This window comes from Athene noctua, chromosome 24 (genome assembly GCF_965140245.1).
Source record: "Athene noctua chromosome 24, bAthNoc1.hap1.1, whole genome shotgun sequence".
NCBI lineage: Eukaryota > Metazoa > Chordata > Aves > Strigiformes > Strigidae > Athene > Athene noctua.
Window position 1 is genome coordinate 7710943 of NC_134060.1, and position 20143 is coordinate 7731085.

The 20143-nt window shown below is 49.1% G+C and overlaps 1 protein-coding gene across 7 annotated transcripts in view; it reads left to right on the top strand.

The window, feature by feature from the left end:
- The window catches only part of SCMH1 (Scm polycomb group protein homolog 1), a 75516-nt gene that overhangs the window by 37950 nt on the left and 17423 nt on the right, over positions 1 to 20143 (top strand). For 6 of the 7 annotated variants that reach the window (XM_074925919.1, XM_074925918.1, XM_074925922.1 and 3 more), the window contains 4 exons: positions 16736 to 16968; positions 17539 to 17665; positions 18731 to 18931; positions 19608 to 19793. In XM_074925919.1, the coding sequence (XP_074782020.1) occupies positions 16736 to 16968; positions 17539 to 17665; positions 18731 to 18931; positions 19608 to 19793 (747 nt within the window). The remainder of the gene's footprint in view (positions 1 to 16735; positions 16969 to 17538; positions 17666 to 18730; positions 18932 to 19607; positions 19794 to 20143) is intronic. The other variant, XM_074925924.1, reaches the window with a different exon arrangement.

Genomic DNA, 20143 nt, shown 5'->3' on the forward strand with positions numbered 1-20143 from the left:
TGTGATGCACATAAGGAGTGTACAAGTCTGTGCACTGTGGCAGTGTTAGGTAGAAATACAAACCGGGAGGAAAGCAGAGATTGGAGGAGTGGAACGTGTAGGTCAGCTGTTGTGGGTTAGCCCCGGTGGGCAGCTGAGCCCCCCAGGCACTCACCCCTGCAGTGGGATGGGGGAGAGAATCAGAAGGATAAGGGTTCAAAAGCTCATGGGTTGAGATACAGACAGCTGAATAGGTAAAGCAAAAGCTGCACGTGCAAGGCCGAGCCGGGCATTCACTCCCCACTTCCCATCGCAGGCGGGCGTTGGGCCCTCCCCAGGACAGCCGGGCACCATCACGCGTGACGGTGACTTGGGAAGACAAACGCTATTGCTCCGATGGTCCCCCCCCTTCCTCCTCCTTCCCCCAGCTTCTCTCGCTGAGCTGGGACATCCCTGGGGTCAGTTGGGGTCGGCTGTCCCGGCTGTGCCCCCTCCCAGCTCCCTGTGCACCCCCAGGCACTCGCTGGCGGAGCGGCCAGAGAAGCAGAGACCTTGAAGTGTGCAAGCCCGGCTCAGCCACAGCTGAAACACGGGTGTGTTCCCCACGCTGGTTTGGTCAGAAATTCAAAACACAGCACTGTAGGAGCTATTATTAAAGAAACTCTATCCCAGCCAAACCGGTACAGAGCTCTTGAAAAACTTTTTGCGTGCATTTTACTTTTTCTAAACTTCCTGCTCCTTGGGAAGTCTGTGGGCAACTCAAGCTTTCATGGCTCTTAAACAGAACAGAACCAATCCTGCTCTCGGGTCACTGACGTAAGTGGAGCGTGCATTTGTAAAGCTGCTTTGGAGAGTCCCTCTCCATTATAAGCAGTACAGAAAATCAATATTTAGGATCGACCTAAAGAACGAGGATTGTTGCTTAGTTACTTTAAATCATGTCTGGGGAGAAGGAGAGCGAGAGATGCACACACAAATGGAAGTGTTGCTGCTAAGATTCAGGGCAAAACGAATTGAAGAAGGAAATATGAGACTGTGATAAAAATCACTGAGAAGAAAGAAGAAAGAGATAAGAGGCTGGTTAATGATTGTAGTTTCCGGGGCCACCTGCCCTCAGCAGGGAGGTTGGATGAGGGAAATCCCCCATCAGCCAAGGCATGGTCTTGTCAAGAGGAGATGTGTCTGCTTCTCTTATCCATGGGAAATTTGAGTTTTCACAACCAGTCAGAGACTAGAGGAAAGTTCAGTTCTTTGTAGTCAGGGAAACACTTTGGAAGAGGATTCATGAGAAGTTATTTTCCTTTTTGAAGTGGTTTGTGGTATGGAGAGCTGTGAGCCCCTGGAGGAAGAGGATACAAACTGGGGTCTTCTCAAGTACCTCTGCAAGGCAGCTTCCAGCTCAGAGCTCTTCACCCGAGGAGGTGATTGCACCGAAGAGTCTGTCTACCCCAAGTAAAGGGACACAGGCTGGGAAAAAGAGACTGAGCAGACGGAATCAGGGCTTTCTGACTATACGTGTTGGTTGTGGGCGCAGGAATCTGAGACTGTCTGCAGGATCTGGGTCTTTACCCAAGAAAGCATGTAGAAGTCATTTAAAGATTAACTTTAAATTTCAAAGAAATGCGCGCGCTTTTATGGGATTTATGTTACAATATCAGGAACTTGAGCTGTGATTTGCCTCAAAAAGTGAAGACGTTTACAGAACCCCCCGGAGTCCTTAGAGCTGAGTGCTGGTGGCTCTGTGCATGATCCCAACAGTACTGCTGCTGGAAGATGCTGTGGCAGGGATGGTCTTCCCTGGCCTCTTGAAGAAGCAGCTCATTTTCCAGGTCCTGAGAAATCCAGATTTAATCCATACCTCCACAGACACATCTCTTCCACTGTAATAGCATCCCTTAGGTCTACTTGACCCTGTTTATTACATCACTGCTGGAGGGCAGGGGAATACTGTAATCTTAAAAGCAAGGGTGGAGGGACACACCTGCAGCCCGCAGCAACATGCCCATCCCACGGTCACAAGTGTGGCCACCAGAGCCTGTAACTCAGAAGGCCCTTGTGCCATTCCTCCCTTTGGGCCGATGTGCCGGGTTCCTCTGGAGTTCCCTGGTGGGTTCGTTTCACCCTTTTCCGCCCTCCTGGATGCCTCATAACAGAGAGGGGTGATGCCGTGCGGTGCGTGGGAGAGGGACAGCAGTGAAAGCGTTAAGGCTGGGTGGGCAGAGCTGGAAGCAGCCCCAGCGCTGGAATTTGGAGGAGTGGACTTGCTGCCTTGGCACCAGCCCAGCTGGCGGAGAGGCCCCGCACCCAGCCAGGTCTGGGATTGCTAATGCAGAGCCCGTCCTGCGGCCGCTGCGCGGGGCTGGTGGGGAGCTGCAGGGAGGGCACTGGAGAGCCTGGTGCTTGGCGTGGTTCAACAGCAGGCATGTGCCTTGTCTGCCTGTGCCCAGGTGTGCTGGCGAGCTCTCAGCACGCTGCTCCCTTTCCCTGGGCTTGGCTGCCTGGAGAGTGTTTCCCTCTGCTTGCAGAGCAAGCAGCAGTTGATAGTTTTCGATAGTTACCATGGGGATATGTTCAAGTGGAGCTCACATCCACTCCTGGACTCGCCATCTGTTGCATGCGTTACCCAGTCTGCCCGTTTGCTGAAGGGACCGGAGCGTGGGGCAGGGCCTGGCCGCTCTGTGGGGGCACTGGGAGTGGTAACTCCGGCACGTAACGGGGAGGCACAAAATGCTCACCCTGGGTAGAAAGTTTATAAAGTTCTTCATCTCTCACCACCGTTGCTGCCATGTGATTTATTGGTTAACTCCTTGGTGTCTTCAAATGAAGATGATGATCAGATGGTAGATTTTCTGCTCATGGGTGAAGGTAATGTGCATTTTATGACTTTTCTTTATTTTTGATGTTGCTTGGCTTCTCTTCCTCCTTCGGGGCGAGAACATGGTGGTGGGTGGAAGAGCCTCATCAGGAGTAGCTGGCACGTGAGCTCCTGTGCTTTACTGCTTGGAGGAGATGGAAAAATGCTAGTTCCTGCCACTTCAGACTGAGCTGGGATTTGGAGTTCATGCACCAGCTGGGTGACATTTGTGTTGGGGTCGCTGGATTTGGGACCACACAGGTGGAGCTTATGTACCAACAGCAGATTATGCAAAGCAGTTCAGCATCTTCTCTTTTATCCACGAGTCGAACGCACGTGCAGCCATGGTGCCTGGGTGTCGCTGCCTTTGAGACTGCTATCGGAAGATCCCAAGAAAAAACTCTTGAGCTGTTTGGAGCATAGAGCCAAGGCACTTAGCAGTAATCCTGGCTCATTTCGGATGTCTGTCCTGGAATATGTATTGCCTTTGGAGGTCTAGGGGCTTGGACAAGAGCAGCCCTTCGCTGCAGGAGGGTGTGCTGCTCTCCCAGCCCTCTTTGATGCTGCTGGTGCCCACAGCTCAGAAAACACTGGATCTGTGGCTCTGTGGGAATGGTGTTTCTGGCATGGCAGAGACCTGATGTTACCGTGTGGTATCTTGAGGCTGGCAAGAGCCTCTGAGAAGAGGAGCTGACCTGGGAAAGGCAGTTTCCACCATCCCCCAGCCTGTCTTTAATATCAGTGCCAACTTGACTCTTCCTCATGTGCTTTATTCTAAAATATTTCATAACCTGGGAAGGCTGGGTTGTATTCAGGATGTTTCCTTCCCTTTTCCATCCTGCTTCCTGGCCCAAAAGAGGGTTTCATAATCTCAGGGCATTACTGAGTCTTGGCAGGATGCTTCTACAGGCCCCTCGCTGTTGAAACCTTCCTCTCTTTGGATTAACAGCGCTGGGGTTGCTGCTCCATTTCTGCAAGATCTCTGACCAGTGACAACACTTCAGCTGATGGGACGTGGTGCAGCGCTGTGCTTGTGTAGCTGAAGGTCTGGGTGCCTTCAGGATGGAATTGAACAAACTCAAGGGAGAGCAGCGGTGCAAGGCTTTTATTTCTGGGGGTCTGAAAGTGTCTGACTCGATGTTCTGAGCTGCTGGTGTCTCTGCCTCACCATCCTCTGCAGCCAGGTTTGGAAGCAGAGTTAAATAAGCTTAAAGTATGCCCAGTGGAACAGTTTGTATATCTTTAGGAGAGCGGTTTCCCATGTACTTGAAGTGGTTTAAACACTTAATACTAAGAAGCTTTGCATCAAGGATTTAGGGCTCCACGCCTAGTTTCTGCCTGTCACCAGCACACACATGCCAGCCGTTGGTGACAGGAGCTTGGTCCCTTGTAGGGATGTGGCTTCTGAGGCGTGCAAGTGCCAGAAGAACCAGAATGATCGACCAGACTGTTCTCACAGAGGTCTGTAAAGGCTTCACATGGTTAATGGGATGGTGGTGATCGAAGCGCATATGGGAGAAATGGGACCATTTTGGTGGGATTTTTCACAGTAACTCTATGGGAGCAAGAACATTACATCATCTTCTCATGACCTGCTGGGTAGTTTCTTCTTTTTTTTTTTTTTTTGTTCCCTCCCCATTTTTTGGAGAGGGGAAGCAAATGCTCTTGAGTCCAGCTCTGACCCTGGCTTTGGCCACTAGGTATATGTTGCCGTGGAGTGCATTTTTATTGAATCTAGGAACTTTGTACTGAATATACAGCTCCACTTGTTACAAAAACTGGACACTGTGACTTGTCATGGTTCTCCTCTTGATCTTTGGTATTTTTATAGCTTCTGAACAGCTTTAAAAAAGAACAAAATGTGGAATAAACCGCACCCACCTAGCAGTCTCCTTGTTCTTTGTGAACTGGTATGTTGAAGGTTTTCTGCTAATATTTAACCAGGAAGCCAAAGCTAAAAAAAGAGCTTCAGAAAAGATCAGAACATGCAGAAACCTCAGGAACAGTCCTGAATAGCCTGAATACTGCAAGAGTACAAAACCATTCTCAACATGGGGTTTTGGAAACCCACTGGTAATTAACTCCCGGGGACAGAAGATGTGATCAGTTAGTAGATTCGCCGTGGTGGCCTCTCATGCTACATATTTTTACTGAATGTCCTTGAGCTAGTTGGGTATAAATAGCCATATAGCCATGCCTTGCAAACTGCCCGTGGGCTGTAAATCTGTGAAGAAACTAAGTGACCTCTGTCCTGCTGCAGGTGTGGTTCAGGTTGGCTTCGGCACGCTTGCACATGTTGAAGTCTTACCTAGTCGGCAGGTTGGTTGCTTCTTAAGACCATGGCTCTGGGATTTTCTTGAGAACTGCTATGTGGACCAGACGTGTGGGTCATCCCTCAGTGGATACATGCTCTGCTGATGGCCTCTCCTGAAGCACTGAGCTTGAAGAGCTGCAGTACGATGGTTTTCCTGAGGTGTGGAGATGAGTTTATTTACATTGTTGGTGACTGTGTCAGGACCAAAGGTGCCAGTTCTGCTCATCTTTGTACTGTCTACTGAACTGCTTCAGGGCCTCACAGGTGGGCTCCTGCAGTTGCTGCTGGAATACTCACCATGTGGCTGTGGGCACTGTCATGCAGGAGATGATCTCAGCCTAGCTTTGGGGTAATTAAGTATTGAAGCTCAGATTTTTTTACTTGATTTTGTTCTGACTTTGCCAATAAATATTGGCATTGCCATTTCTCTTGGAGCTCCCTGGTTGCTCTGTGTCTTCTTTTACCCACTAGTGCATCCCCTCAGTCAGGAGCTTGAGTTTCAACTCTGATGATGTGTCTCTCACGCTGGAGCTGCCCAGCTCAGTTTTCATTTCTTTTTTGTAGTTCAGAATTCTTCTGTTTTAATTCCATAGCTGCTTCACAGCTGATTCAAACAACAGCTGTTACAACAGCTTTATTTTTGCAGTGGACTGGAGAAGATGAGACTAATAGGGGGATCATAGCAAGCAAGAACCCAGGGTGCGTTGCAGAGGTAGTGGGATGGGGATGGGAGGAGAACTGCTGAGGAGGGTGATTATAGACAAATTTGGCATTTACTTGTTTTCTGCATTTGAACCTGTACTGTGTCTGACTGAGTTGGGATTGGTTTTCCCCTATAGCAGCCCTCACGGTGCTGTGGTTTATGCTGGGAGCTGCAGGGTGTTGGCAGCACCCTGGTGTGGTGGCTGCTGCTGAGCAGTGCTCACACAGCACCAAGGCTCCTTCCGACATTTCCCCCCAGTGGGACGGGGTGGGCAAGATCTCGGGAGGGGACACAGCCAGGACAGCTGACCCAAACCGACCAAAGGGATATTCCAGACCTTGTGACGTCTGCTCAGTATAAAGCTGGGAGAAAGGAGGAAGGGGGTGGGGTCACCCTTGGTCCTCTGAGGCAACCACCCCGCATATGGGAGCCCCGATCCTGAGAAGGCCCCACAGCGCCTCTCCATGGCAAGTAGAGAAGAAATCTGTTTTCTGTTTTTGCTTCTGCGCGCGGACCTTTGCTTCACTTTGCTTATATTAAAACTGCTTTTGTTTTACCCACAAGGGTTGGTCTATCTTATTTTCTTTCCCCTCTTTGCCCTGTTGAGAAAACAAGGAGAAAGGGGGGGAAGTGACAGAGCGACTTGGTGGGTACCTGACATTTAGCCAAGGTCAAACCGCCACAGAACCATATGTCCTGGTAGGCTCATCGCAGCTCCTTGTTGTCCGACCTGGTAGCTGGGCTAGGGAACAGGAGCTGTGCTCCAGGCTGGGGGAGCTGGTAGCCCCTGTGTTCTTGGTTGTACCTGCAAAGGAGCATCTAACTGGCCTTCCAGCTTCTGGACTCAGCGTTAAGTTGTCTGAGCACTGGAGAAATAAACAATGCTGGCAGAAAGTGCAAGCCAAGGCCACCAGCTTTATTAAAATAGGCTGCAAAGATTGCTGGACACTGGCTCATACCAGTGAGTATTTCTCTGAGGGTGGTGAGGATACTCTGCATCGAATAAATAGAAGTGCTGTTGCAGTATGGGCTGTAATTCTGTTGAGGACTTCCTGCACACGCTAAATCCCTCGAACCAGCTCCACTGTGCAAAACTGCCATTTTTCTCTGTGGCGTTAATGCCAGTGCCAGGTCTGTTCCCAGCATGGTCTTTCTGCTCCTTTGATTTGCCTTCTGGGAGCTGGACGAGGGAACGGCAGGGAAAAGAGGGGCTGGAGGAGCAGGAATGTGCTGCTCCTCCAAGCTCCAGCCATATAATTGGCAGCATGAAACACTTATGGCTGGTTTTACAGATGTACCACAGCAAACGTGCTGAGAGATGAGGGGCTTATGAGCTGCTATTTGGGGAGAAGCTTGCTTGGCTTCTCCAGTGGTGACAGACACGATGCTGTTTTCCTTTACCCGAATGCGAGCCTTTGTGGTATTTTATAAAAAAGATGCGTAACTCAGTTTACCCATTCATTTTATAATGCTACCCAGTGGATACAAAGCAGTTGATTTTTTTCCTATATGGGGGAGAAATTAAGACCTGGGTTTTGGGACTAGGTAAATCTGTGTGGTCAGCACTAAGCTGAAAATGACTTTTGCTGAGGACAATGATTTGGGCATCCTTGCTCTTCACAGCACTGTCACTGTCTTTGTCTCTGATCATGAGCCAGTCACTTATCTCTGTTTATTTTGCCATCAGCAGAATGGGGACTGTGCTGACCCCCAGGGCGTTTTGATGAATAAGTCTATTGTGTTCCACACCCCTAACACTTATTGTGCAGGAGCTCAGACCACTTTACCCCTGCACTGAGGAGTATCTGCATACTATTATATCTGTTTATACTCTAAATAGCTTCAATAACTGCTAAGTAATCATAAGAGTTACTGACTTTGAAATTATGCTGGAAAACAGTTAAAAACATTAAAAGATATTTTGCATTGTATGCTAAGCAGAAGAGCCAAACCAGTGTGAAGGAACCTTAAAAATATTCAATCTGATCAAAGAGTTTTCTTAATAGAATCAGTGAAGGGCAGACTTGGGGTGACTCTCGGCATGCAGCAGGGCAAGGCAGAGCTGGAGAGGCTGCAACTCTGTGGAAACAAGACTCCAGAGACTGGCTGCAGGTTTGGGGGCTTTTTGTTTGATGTTTAACCAGCGTAATGAGGATTTCTATTTGGGTTGTTTTTAACGTGACATCCAATGTCGTGATCTCTCGTTTTTCCAAAGCACAGTCTCTTTCCCTGGCTCTTTCTGGCCACTGCAGTGCTTTGTGATGATGTTCTTGTGCAGTGAATGTTACAGCCCAAGTTCTCTCTCCTGAAGGAGCACCAGGCAGCTCAGAGCCCATCATTTTGCATCTGAAGGTAGGAGTGGTTTTCTCCACACTCATTGCTTTATATTTATCGGCGTGAGGATCACCTGCTGTTTTTTGCTCTGAAACTCATCTCCTAGCTTCTCTCTGGAGCTGCTCACAGGCTGCCACCATCCTGTTTGCCCTGAGAAGTGTGAATCATTAGAAAACTTTCTCACCACGCTTATCCCCTCACCAGGTATGAATATGCTGTGCAATGCCGATCCCTGTGTCCTCCACAAGAATGACTGTTTTCTCTTACCTCCTCTAACCCTTGATTTATCCCTATAGAAACCTTTCCTCTCATCCCATGGCTCTACAGTTTTTATAAAAGTGTTTGGTGAGGATCTCAAAGACTTCATGGAAGGGCAGGTAGGCTGTATCACATACAACCACATGGTCGCTGACCAGTCCAGACCCTTCCACGTCCACAAGGCCAGGTTTCTGTTACAGAAGATGCATTGATACTGCCCAAGGTCAGATTCCTCTTGGGGGCCGTGATATTAGATAAAACTTCAGTTTTGGTTTGGAAAATGTTTTAACCAGATGCTCTTTGTGCTTGGGTAAAATTAGTTACTTGGGTTTAGCAAATGACTGGATGAATGGGGTGGACAGTGATGCACAGAAGGGTGGCCTTGGTGATGGAGAAGTCTCTTTGGGTTGTGAGCTCTGGTGTTTGATTCGTGTAAACAGGACCAGAATAGGGTTTTTCTGGTCTTCAGCTCCAATTGTGCCAACTGCAGACTTCGCTTGTTCTGCTTCATGTATCCGTATGTGGTTAAAATTAGAGGTAGGACACTCGGGGCAGTACTGTTACTGGTCTGGCGCTTCAGGCGAGTCACTAAAGCTCTGGCTGTCAGCGTGAAGCCCAGCATCTCCAAGATGTGTTGTGCAGCGCGGTGAATGCCTGGGAAGGTTTTTAAGATCCCTGGCTGCACTGCCTGTGGAAAGTGCTGAGTGTAATTACCAGTATGGTTTAGGGCACACAGGAATGCTGCCTTGAGAGCTGTAAATGTAAGACTTGTATAAAAGCAAATAGCGGTTGCTGGTATCACTGTGACTCTTGAGACTTCTGTCATTTAGTTGTTTTATTTTTGTAAATAGAACAACCATAAAAATGCCACAGCTTGTGCTAGTAGGATGTACAGTGACATCTGCAGCGCACAGAGCTCATCCAAGCTTTATGTTTAGTTTTAAGTAACCGCTCTTCTTCATGTGCCTATGAATGTCCTGCCCAGAAACAAACGTTAAAATGCAAACCTAATAGTTGGGATGAGCAGGACAGAGGCAGTTTTAGGGGCTGTGGGTTTGCATTTTTGTACATGCTGCCATGTAGCCACTGGCCAGTAAGGTCGGGAAGGAGATCAGTGAATAAAGCACCTCATGGCTTCCAGCGAAGGCAACAGAAAGCTTCAGTAGTCGAAAGCTGAAACTAAGCAAATCTTGTGTAAAAAGAGAATGCATCTTTGGGAGTTAACTGATCATGAGAACTACTAGAACATGCCAAACCATGCAGCAGTTGGATCCTATCGCTGTATTACCATACTGGATACATTCTCTGATCTTTCAGCCTTAGCTCAAGCAGATGTTTTAGGCTGGAGAGCAGGAATCCCTGCAGGAAATACTGAATTATCAGATTAATTGTATTATTACTTTTAAATTCCAGGATTTGGAGGATTGTTCTTACGCCCTGTCCTTGCAAGGAGCCCCTGTCTCCCACCCATACTCTGTCCTTTTCTCCTGTGTTTTGTCTGCCCAGCCTGCTCACAGCTCAGGACATACCAAGTCTTGAGCCTTCCCAGAGCCTGTATTTATATCCCAGTCATGCTCGTGGTGGCCAGTGATGATGGTCTGTGCTTTGGAAGGAGTCTCAGAGGTTTGAAGCTTTCATATCTTACTCTTGGACAGGCACTGAGCTCTGTCCAGCTCCTGTCCAACTCCAGCCTTCATGATGCCTGGGTTTGAACTGCCGCATCCAGGGAGGGATTCAGCCAGACCTCAACAAGATTTCTGTTTGCTGGCAAATTTGCTTATCTTAAATGTGTCTCTCTAACCCACATCTTTGAGTCATGTTTCTGACCATGCAGTGCTGAAGATGGGACAAGGGGCAGCTGGAGCACCAAAGAACCACTGGACAGGTGGTCTACAGGGCATTCCTCATAGGTGCTTTAAAATAGGTGTGAATGGTGTGTTCAGTCTTCTCCGAAAGCACCCCCTGTGTTTGGGGTCACTGTAACAGTCATTACTGATATCTTTAGAGAGAAAGGATATTGAGCTACAGCTGCATCTGAGAGTACAGTAGCCCTTAGCATGTAAAATGAAAATTTTGGGTTTTGTGGTCCAGCAGCTGTTAGTAAATGCAGACTGTTAAATAGCTGGTGTATCGGAGGGAAAACTAGGAAACGTTCTCCATCTTCAACTCCTGTTCCATATTTGCCTACATATTTTGGCTTTATTAAGGACATCATTTTGTCTTCAAGCTTTGACAAACCTGAGATAAGCTGATGACTGACAAATGCTGCTTTCTAGTGTTGGCTAACCCTCAAAGTGTGGACAGCCACTTTACAGGGTCTTCTGTAAATAATCGTTTGAGTCACAGTGTGGTGGGCAGCTGCAGGTGCTCCCGGTGCCATGTGTCAACTGGCGAGGGATGTTTTAACATTAGGAAATAGAGCCTCAAGTCCTGAATTCTCTGTCAAGTTTGGTTTTGCAGAAAGCCCAGAACACTTGTTTAAACTAATCCTTCAGTGATTAATAACTCAGTAAGTAGTGCCCGTCTTTTCTTTGGCTCTAAGCTCAGCACCATTTGATCCTTCATCTTTAGGGTGATGTTTCTCACTGCAGCCAAAATGATCCTGTGCCAGCCAGCCCAACAAGGAGCCAGCCCATTCCTCCCTGTCTCTGCTTGTACTGGATGTCTGTATGACCCAAAACAAGAAGTCCAACCACCAAAAAACTTTTGTTGATTAGTTTTCTGTTCCATTAGTGAGTTGAAACGATTAACCCTGAGTTCAGATCACAAAAGAATTCAGGTCAAAAGGGATCTCTGGAGGTTGCATGGCCCAACTCCTTTCCTAAAGCAAGGCCAGCTTTGGAGTTGCATCTCAGAGCTCATGTGAGCACCAGAGCTGTGGGGCAGAGACATGCCGCTTTTCTCAGCAACAGTAAACTGTTTATTTTTTAAGTAAGAGGGCCCCACTTGATTTTCTGAAAAGTTGGCTCCTCTCAGTGGCTCGCTGTGGGGTGAAGACAAGGAGGAAGAAGGTGGGGATGTCTGTGGCAGATGCTCACTGTTGGGCTGGCACTGTCAACGGCTTAATAAGACGCAGTAAACTGAAGTTTTTGGCGGTTAAAGGGTATGTGGGCAATGGTTTGCAGCTGCGAGATGAGCCTGCTTGCTGGGCACAGCTGCTACCACAGCTGGAGCTCGGTGGGTGTCGGGGAGGGTGCGAACAGGGCTGAGCACTCTGCACTGCTCCTTGCCACAGCAATCCTCTGCTTATTGACCACGTCCTCATACAGTCAGGGGCTGAAATCCTGAAGGAAAATTAACAGACACCTGGCAAAGACTTCAGGCTCCTTTAGGAAGCATCACTGGAAGCGGTTATAAATGCCTACAATGGCCAGCTGTAACTGTGTTTTTGGGGCTGTGCCGTTGCTGCACAGGTGCCGCTGGTGGGACAACTCTGCTCTGAAGAGGTTGGTGTCTCCTCCTCGTGCTGACTGCATGCAGCTCAGTACATCTGGTGAGGGCAACAGAAATGAATTAGCATGGGCTGGTGTTTTCTCAGATTCTGGTTAAAATCAAACTAAAAGCCAGGCAAGTCTGCTGAATGGCGTTGGACCATGGGATTGTAATACCTTGTTTCATTAAATCGCTCTGGGTCAGAAAAATGTCTGTGCATTGTATCAGTCTCACTGAAACAACCACAGGAAAAAATATCAGTGCATATTCAGCAATGTATTCAGCACTGTATTCAGTGATACCATTAGGCACAAAGCAACAGTCTCAGTCATTTTCTGTGTATTTATGCCCTGAGCTGTCTGCACATTTAGATGTAACTTAGCCTGTTTCATTGAAGAGTCTTTAGAGCTGCAGCAGCTCCCCCATCCCTGCGGGAGCCGTGGCTGTGGTAGGGACGTGCTGCCAGGGGCGCCAGGCGCGGTGGAAACTCCTCTGGCGTGGCTGAATGAATTGAGGTTTCCTATCATGTGGTCTGCCTGCAGCGAGTTAAGGGCTTTTACTGCCCTAAAACCAAAATTGACTCTTTAAGCCTGGCAAATTGTTGTTACCTGTAATATCTTTACAGCTGAAGTGGACAGTAAATGTTTCTAGAATTTATTGCACCAAAAGATGAAATTTTTTTTTAATTATAAAATTATACAGTGAAAGCTCGCACACCAGGAGTTCACCTGACATAGGTCTCCTTTTCCCTGCACTGGGATTTCTCTGTGGTTTGGTTCTAGCCTGGGAGCCAAGGGTGCAGTTCAGCTGCTTTGCCTACTGCATCCCAACTTCCCAAATGCACCATTTCTGTGTGTTTTTCACTAGTAAAACTGAGACTATGTGTTTGCTTCACAGCTTGTCTATAGAATCCTCAGTTTCTCTTCCAGGTTAGAGAAACCTTGTTGTGGCACAGCTTGGCAACCTGCTGCAGGTTGCAAACAAAACACCCCCCACATTGCTTTACACATCCCTTTGTTTAAGAGTTTCTTTGAAGTATGGAGCATTTTACCTGTGTTTATCCTTGTTCTGTCAACTTGTGGGATTCTAGTAAATCCTTTAATACAAGTATTTCCCCGCTGTGAGCAGCCGTGCACACAAAAGGCTGGAGGCACATCAACTCGGTGATCAGTGCCTGTCCTATCTGTGCCATTCCTCTCTGCTAGCACAGCTCAGTGCCAGATGTCACCTGTAGCAGGTGATACTTGCTGTCCTGGAAGACCATCAACTGTAAGAATCACTTAAGCTGTTGTATTCCTTTTCTTGCCAGCGAAGTAGTCTTGCCATTAATAGTAACATCTTAAACAAGGAGTAATGAAACCCTGTTTCTGCTGCAATTTTCTGTATCTGGCTGACACCAAAAAAAAGACATTACTTGGGAAGTGAAATCCCTGAATGACTGTGTACTTCTCCCCAGCACCTGACAGAGAACGCTAATGCACAGAAGCAAGGAAATAAAATTAACAAAAAAATTGAGGGCACCGGAATCTCACCCTGCCCACGTGACAAAGCAGAATGGGGCTGGTTCCTGGATGCGCCATGCACTGTGTTGTTTGCACTGGTGCAAAATTAGATTAGGATAGGTGTAAACCACTGAAGACAACTGCAGGACATTCTGCACCTCACTTTCTGTGCAGGTTACTTGTAGCAACACCCAGGAGCACAGTGCGGTAGTGCAGGGACAGCAGAGTCCATCAGCTCACAGCAGCAAGTGGAAGCATACACAAGATTTACCGGTGGTTGCCGGCTGCAGGAGGGCTGCCTGGTGTTCCTGGCCCTTCTCTGTGGTACCTGCTGACCTCTGAGTTCTAAACATGCCCCGGCCAGGTGGTCTCACTGTGACACTGAGCTGGCAGCTGGGGGTCAGCTCTCTCTGCCCTCCTGCCCTGCACAGCCGGCTCTGGCACTGCCAGCAGGACAGAAATGCCCATGGGGCTGGCGGCTGGGAGCCCCCGTGGCTGCTGGGACCTGGAGGAGTGCCTGGCCAGTGCGTCTGCCTGCGTGAAGTCATCGAGTCCTGCTGTGAGATAACACCAGTCCTGGTTTCGAGCTGCCTGAATGAACCATTCACTCAGTTTTTCTTGGACCTGGCAGCCAGGTTCATGCCCCGTCTCCCTGTGGAGAGCACAGGGTACCCCAGAGTCAAAGCCAGTGAGCGGACTCAGACCAGAAGAGCAAAGCAGGATCCTCCATCTCCAGTGGCTTGTTCATGTAAGGCCAAAATAAGCTTCCACAGATGGGACCTTATATACATACCAGCCATGCCAGGTGATTGGGCCCAGTCAGCATGGGTTTATGAAAGGCAGGTCCCATTTGACTGACCTGATCTCCTTCTGTGACAAGGTGACCCACTTCGTGGATGAGGGAAAGGCTGTGGATGTTGTCTATCTGGACTTTAGTAAAGCCTTTGACACTCTTTCCCACAGCATTCTCCTGGAGAAACTGGCTGCCTGTGGCTTAGAGGGGCGCACTCTTTGCTGGGTGAAATCTGGCTGATGGCCGGGCCCAGAGAGTTGTGGGGAACGGAGTTAAATCCGGCTGGTGGCCGGTCACACGTGGTGTTCCCAGGGCTCGGTACTGGGGCCAGATCTGTTCAGTATCTTTATCAGTGATCTGGACGAGGGCATTGAGTGCACCCTCGGTAAGTTTGCAGATGACACCAAACCGGGTGGGAGTGTTGATCTGCTCGGGGGCAGACAGGCTCTACAGAGGGATCTGGACAGGCTGGAGCGATGGGCCAAGGCCAATTGTATGAGGCTCAACAAGGCTCAGGGCCGGGTCCTGCTCTTGGGTCACAACAACCCCACACAACGCTACGGGCTTGGGGCAGAGTGGCTGGAAAACTGCCAGAGGAAAAGGACCTGGGGGTGTTGGTCGGCAGCCGGCTGAATATGAGCCAGCAGTGAGCCCAGGTGGCCAAGGCGGCCAACAGCACCCTGGCTTGTGTCAGGAATAGTGTGGCCAGCAGGACTAGGGCAGGGATCGTCCCCTGTGCTCGGCACTGGTGGGGCCGCACCTCGAATTCTCTGCTCAGTTTTGGGCCCCTCACTACAAGGCAGACATTGAGGTGCTGGAGCCTGTCCAGAGAAGAGCAACTGGTGAAGCTGGGGCAGGGTCTGGAGCACAGGTCTGCTGGGGAGCGGCTGAGGGAACTGGGGGCTTTAGTCTGGAGAAGAGGAGGCTGAGGGGAGACCTTACTGCTCTCTGCAACTCCCTGAAAGGAGGTTCTAGTGAGGTGGGTGTTGGTCTCTTCTCTGAATTATCAATCTAACCAACAAGAGGAAATGGCCTCAAGTTGCGCCAGGGGAGTTTTAGGTTAGAGGTTAGGAAAAATTTCTTCACCAAAAGTGTTGTTAAGCCTTGGAACAGGCTTCCCAGGGAGGTGGTTGAGTCACCATCCCTGGGGGTACTTAAAAGATGTGTAGACATGGTGCTTAGGGACATGGCTTATGGTAGACTTGGCAGTGTTGGGTTTATGGTTGGACTTGATGATCTTCAAGGTCTTTTCCAGCCTAAACGATTCTCTGGTTCTGTGCTGTTCGCTCGGTCTGTGCTTTGGTTAGCAGTGAAGTAGTTAACAGAGCCCTCAGCTCACTGGCCCCTCTCTGGAGTATCTCCTGACTCAGAGTTTGCTGCTGTCACCTTACAGCCCACTGATCTTCTCCAGACCCCTAGAAAGTTGGACCCAGCTCAGTTTGCTGCTTCTGAGCTGTCAGCAGGACAGTGTCTTTGTGCCAAGGGAATGAGTCCTCGCTCACAGTAACTGCTCATAAAAGCCTTGTTAGAAAAACCTTAAAAATCTCTTTAGATACCCACAATTATGCCTTCTGAGGCTGCTTGCCATCCTGGTATCAATCTTTTATTGCAGTCTGTTTCCTTGGCCAAGATTTTCTCCTTAACTATAAAGCCCCTCACTTCAAAGGCAGTTTTTTCTTTTTTTTTTTTTCAAATTCAGAGCCTCTCTGTTGAATACACAATGTGCTTTCCAGGTCAGAGAAACAAGACATCCTAAAGCTCACTGTATTTTTCCAGCTCTAGGAGGGTTTTATTTTCTTTTTAGCAGAAGTTTAAATTTAAAGGAAATATTGGTCCGCTGAGCTGGACTAGCTCATCTCTAGCCTTTAGAAGGACTTAGGAAAGATGAATGACCAAATTCAGGGGATTTGTGGCTAAATACACTGGAAACCTGGTTTTGTCATGGAAAGCATGAGAAGATACGAAGGAATGGACCATGTGCTGGCACTTCCCTTTACCTCTGGCAATACAGCAAGAGGGGCAGTTCAGCTGATCCAGCTGAGGTGAGCTGTTACTCAGGGCCAGGAGCAATAGTCCTTGCCATTGAGGATGGAGCTGGTACCTTCCACTGCAGTTCACTGGTGATTTAGGGACAGAGGAAATTTGACTTCAGCCTTGAGAAAGGGGATTTCCAGCACAGCACTGGCTCTGTGACTATCAGGCAGGTCTTGGCTGATCCTTCCCCTAGGAATGCTTTCAGTGCATTTTATGTGATCGCTGGCAGGTCACCACTCGCAGAAGGAAGAGGTGTAGGTGCCAGTTATTTTCAGGAAGGAAGGTATGGCTGAAAGCATGATCCTTCTGGAGTTCAGCCCATCCAGGCTAAGCCACAGTGTCCCACAGCTCAAGTGCTGAACCAAGGATCAGTGCATTTGGTTTTTATTCTGGCATGGAGAGCAGCAGGCTCCATTCAGGGGGCTGTGAATACTCCAGGTTTTTCCATGTGACACTGTATAAAGATGGAGGCTGCTCTTGTTTTGATTCTCGCCTGATTTAATTATATTTGCTTTTTCTCTTTTTATTTCAGTTGTGATTCCAAAGAGCCCTTTACCTGCCTCCGAAGTAAACTCGGAGAAACCTAGCATGCACAGTAGCACAAAGACTGTTTTGGGGCATCAACAAGGGCAAAGGCGTCGCAAAACAGGGAAGAAGCGTGGTCGAACGACCAAAGCGCTAATCCATCACCCCATGCCTACACCCTCCAAGTCAGTGGAGCCTTTGAAATTCCCCAGAAAGAGAGGCCCCAAGCCTGGCAGTAAGGTAAAAGCTGATGCTGATGCAGGCGGGTGAAAAGCAGGTGCTGCAAGTTCTGCCATGGGATGGTGCATGCGTGTGTTTGTGCACGTTTGTCTCAGCCTCTGGCTGTATGACTGCAGCAAGTAGGAGACCAAAGGGGTATGTGGGCTGGGAATATCCCTCAGAGTCCAGCCCCAGAGCTGTAGAGAATGTCTGTGTCCTAAAGATCATTTCCATCAAGAAACTGTGTCTTTGGAGCTGCAAAGAGCTTCATTAGCTGTGAAGTAGCATGGCAGATGCTGTGATCATGACAGGATGGCCAAACGGTGGAGTAAGCAATTCCGTCCATCGTGTGTAGCTAGTCTTAAGTCAAGCAGAGGTGGCAGATCTCAGGCTTGTTATTTTTTCAGGATTGTGGTTTATAAAACACACACATATTGATTACTAGGTTCTTGAGACTCCCCGTCATCATCATCAGAAGTGTGTCATGTTCCACAGTGCCTTGTCTGTTGGATGCAGAGGAAAGAGTGTAGTGATCATGGGTGGTAAAGGAGAGCAGGGATAAAAGGAGAAATATCTCCTCTTTTTCTGCAGAGGAAACCTAGGACATTGCTGAACCCAGCACCCACCTCTCCAACAACCAGTACCCCAGAACCAGACACAAGCACTGTTCCCCAGGACGCTGCTACAATCCCCAGCTCTGCCATGCAGGCTCCCACAGGTAAGGGTCTCAAACCACATTCTTGACAAGATTGCACAGTTAGGAGCTGCATCAGTCAGAAAGTGACACACCAAGTACTTGCATTTCTTCTTAAACCTGTAAACCAGCAAACATTACAATTCCAGAAAGGCTGGACTAATAGAGAGTGTGTCGGAAGGGAAAGAGAGGCACAGGAGTTCAGATCAGCTGTTCGTTTATCTCTTTGTCTATTTTGGAAACGATGAAGTCATAGCAAGATTGCAAGTCCATCTGTTCGGTGCAAGGACCCCTTTCCCTGAGTTACCATGTGCATGCTAGTGACTCCACAGCTCTCGAAGGGCACTTCTTGTGGCCTGTCGTGCCCAGAGGCAGTAGGTTGTGCGGCACCTCTCGTGAGTCCAGGGCCTGAGCTCTCCCAAACCGTGCCAGGCACAGCTGCTGAGCCTGCAGCGAGATGCAGAACAACTGCTGAACAGCAGTGGCGGTGATCTGTTCAGCTTCAGCCAGGATATCAAGGCAAACAGGGACAAGAGGGAGCAGGGGAGGAGTAGGAGTGGCAGTGCAGAGTATATGCTCTGCTACAGCTGTGAGATGTAGCTGAAGATTATTCTGGGCAGGAAAGTCTAACGCAAAGCTGCTTTTTATGTGTTCGGTCAAGCACTGGATATGGCTGAGCCCTCTGTTTCCCCAGAATGTAATTGGCCCATTTTCAGAAGAATCTGAAGAACCCAGTTTCCCTGAAAAGTGGGGATTGTGTTCCTTCATCTCCTTTGAAGATCGCAGCCACCTTACCTGGCTGGCATGAGAACCACTTTGCAGCCTTGCTTTTGGGAGCCCCAGTGCTGGGGAAAGTGTAGGAGAAACAGCAGCAGCTTGGAAGGTGAGTGTGAGGCAGGAAGGTTTTGGAGGTGATTCCCCTCTATAAGTGGCTCTACTGTTGGGATGCAGACAGGCAGTCATGGTGGATTCCCCTTTGTGAGTGATTTGACAGTCTTTAAACCTCAGCATCTCTCAAGCTGGATTTTAGGCATCTATTTCTTTCTTTCTTGAGTGGGTTAATGGCAAACACATTTCTCATCTTGGCAGTTTGCATTTACTTGAACAAGAATGGCAGCACTGGGCCCCACCTAGACAAGAAGAAAGTTCAGCAGCTGCCGGACCATTTTGGACCAGCTCGAGCTTCTGTTGTCCTGCAGCAAGCAGTACAGGCCTGCATTGATTGCGCTTATCATCAGAAAACAGTCTTCTCCTTCTTAAAACAAGGCCACGGGGGAGAGGTCATCTCAGGTGAGAACTGGCCCGCAGCACTTTACCTTCAGAGATGTCGTTGCAAGAATTCGCTTGTTGGAAGATGTCTCTCCTGAAGCTTGGTGCAGTCATGGGCCAGGGGCAGACAGAAGATTTCTGTCTTCTCTTTCTTGCCAAACATCTGTGTCAGCGGAGCAGCAGATAGCAGCTGACTCCAGCAGAGCAGTGAGCGTGGCCTCCAGGCACAGCTGCTGGAGGAGGCAGCATGTGGCCCTGGTGCCCGCCTGGGCAGCCTCACCCTTCACCCATCGTCCCCCAGCGCTGCCCGAGCCCCCAGGAGGAGGCAGAACGGGTGGGATTTCCTGAGCTCCTGATGGAAAGACAAGAAATACCCCGGTTTTTAATTTTGCTTTTAAGCCCATGTTTACCCGGCTGCTGGGCGTGCAGGCCCCTCCTTGAATGCCTTTGCATTCCCTCGAACGCAGGTTCTCAGGCGCTGCAGCCCCGTGCCTGATGCTGGGTGCAGCAGACTGGTTGTAGCCTGTCCCAGGGAAGCGAGCTCGCCAGCGCTCAGCCAGCGGAAGGCAGTGGCTTTTGTTTGCTCTAGTCTAGACCAGCGATGCTGAGATACAGAAGCTGGCTGTGCAGCCCTGGGCGTAGTCTCCTGCCTTTGCTGGGGGTTTACGTGTTGGGCTCTGTTTGTTTCTGTCTCCAGCTGTGTTTGATCGGGAACAGCACACTCTGAACCTGCCAGCAGTAAACAGTATCACCTACGTCCTCCGCTTCCTGGAGAAGCTCTGCCACAATCTTCGCAGTGACAACCTCTTTGGGAACCAGCCTTTCACTCAGAACAGCCACATGCAGCGCTCACACGAGTACGACCACGACAGGTATCTACCAGGTAGGAGCTGGGGCGGGGGCGGCGTTGTAGGGACCCCAGGTGCTCTGTGTCTTAACCCAGGTTTTATCTTTATCTCAGGAGGCAGGCGTGTGTTTCAGAGCCCTCTCTGCAGGGTTCATTGCATCACACCTAGTCTCATGCACATGCCCACAGGGCTCTTTTTGTGCAGAATTCAAGTTGCCGTATTTTCTGCCTGTCGGTCTGATTTCCATCTCTGCCTGTAGGTTTCTGCTCATCCGTGCTGTCTCCTTGTCTTTCCTCCTCTCCTCGTCCCCCAGTCCTTCCCACTTCCTGTAATCTGATTATAGTGACTTCATCCAGTTAGGAATTAAGGTGAAAGACTGCATGAG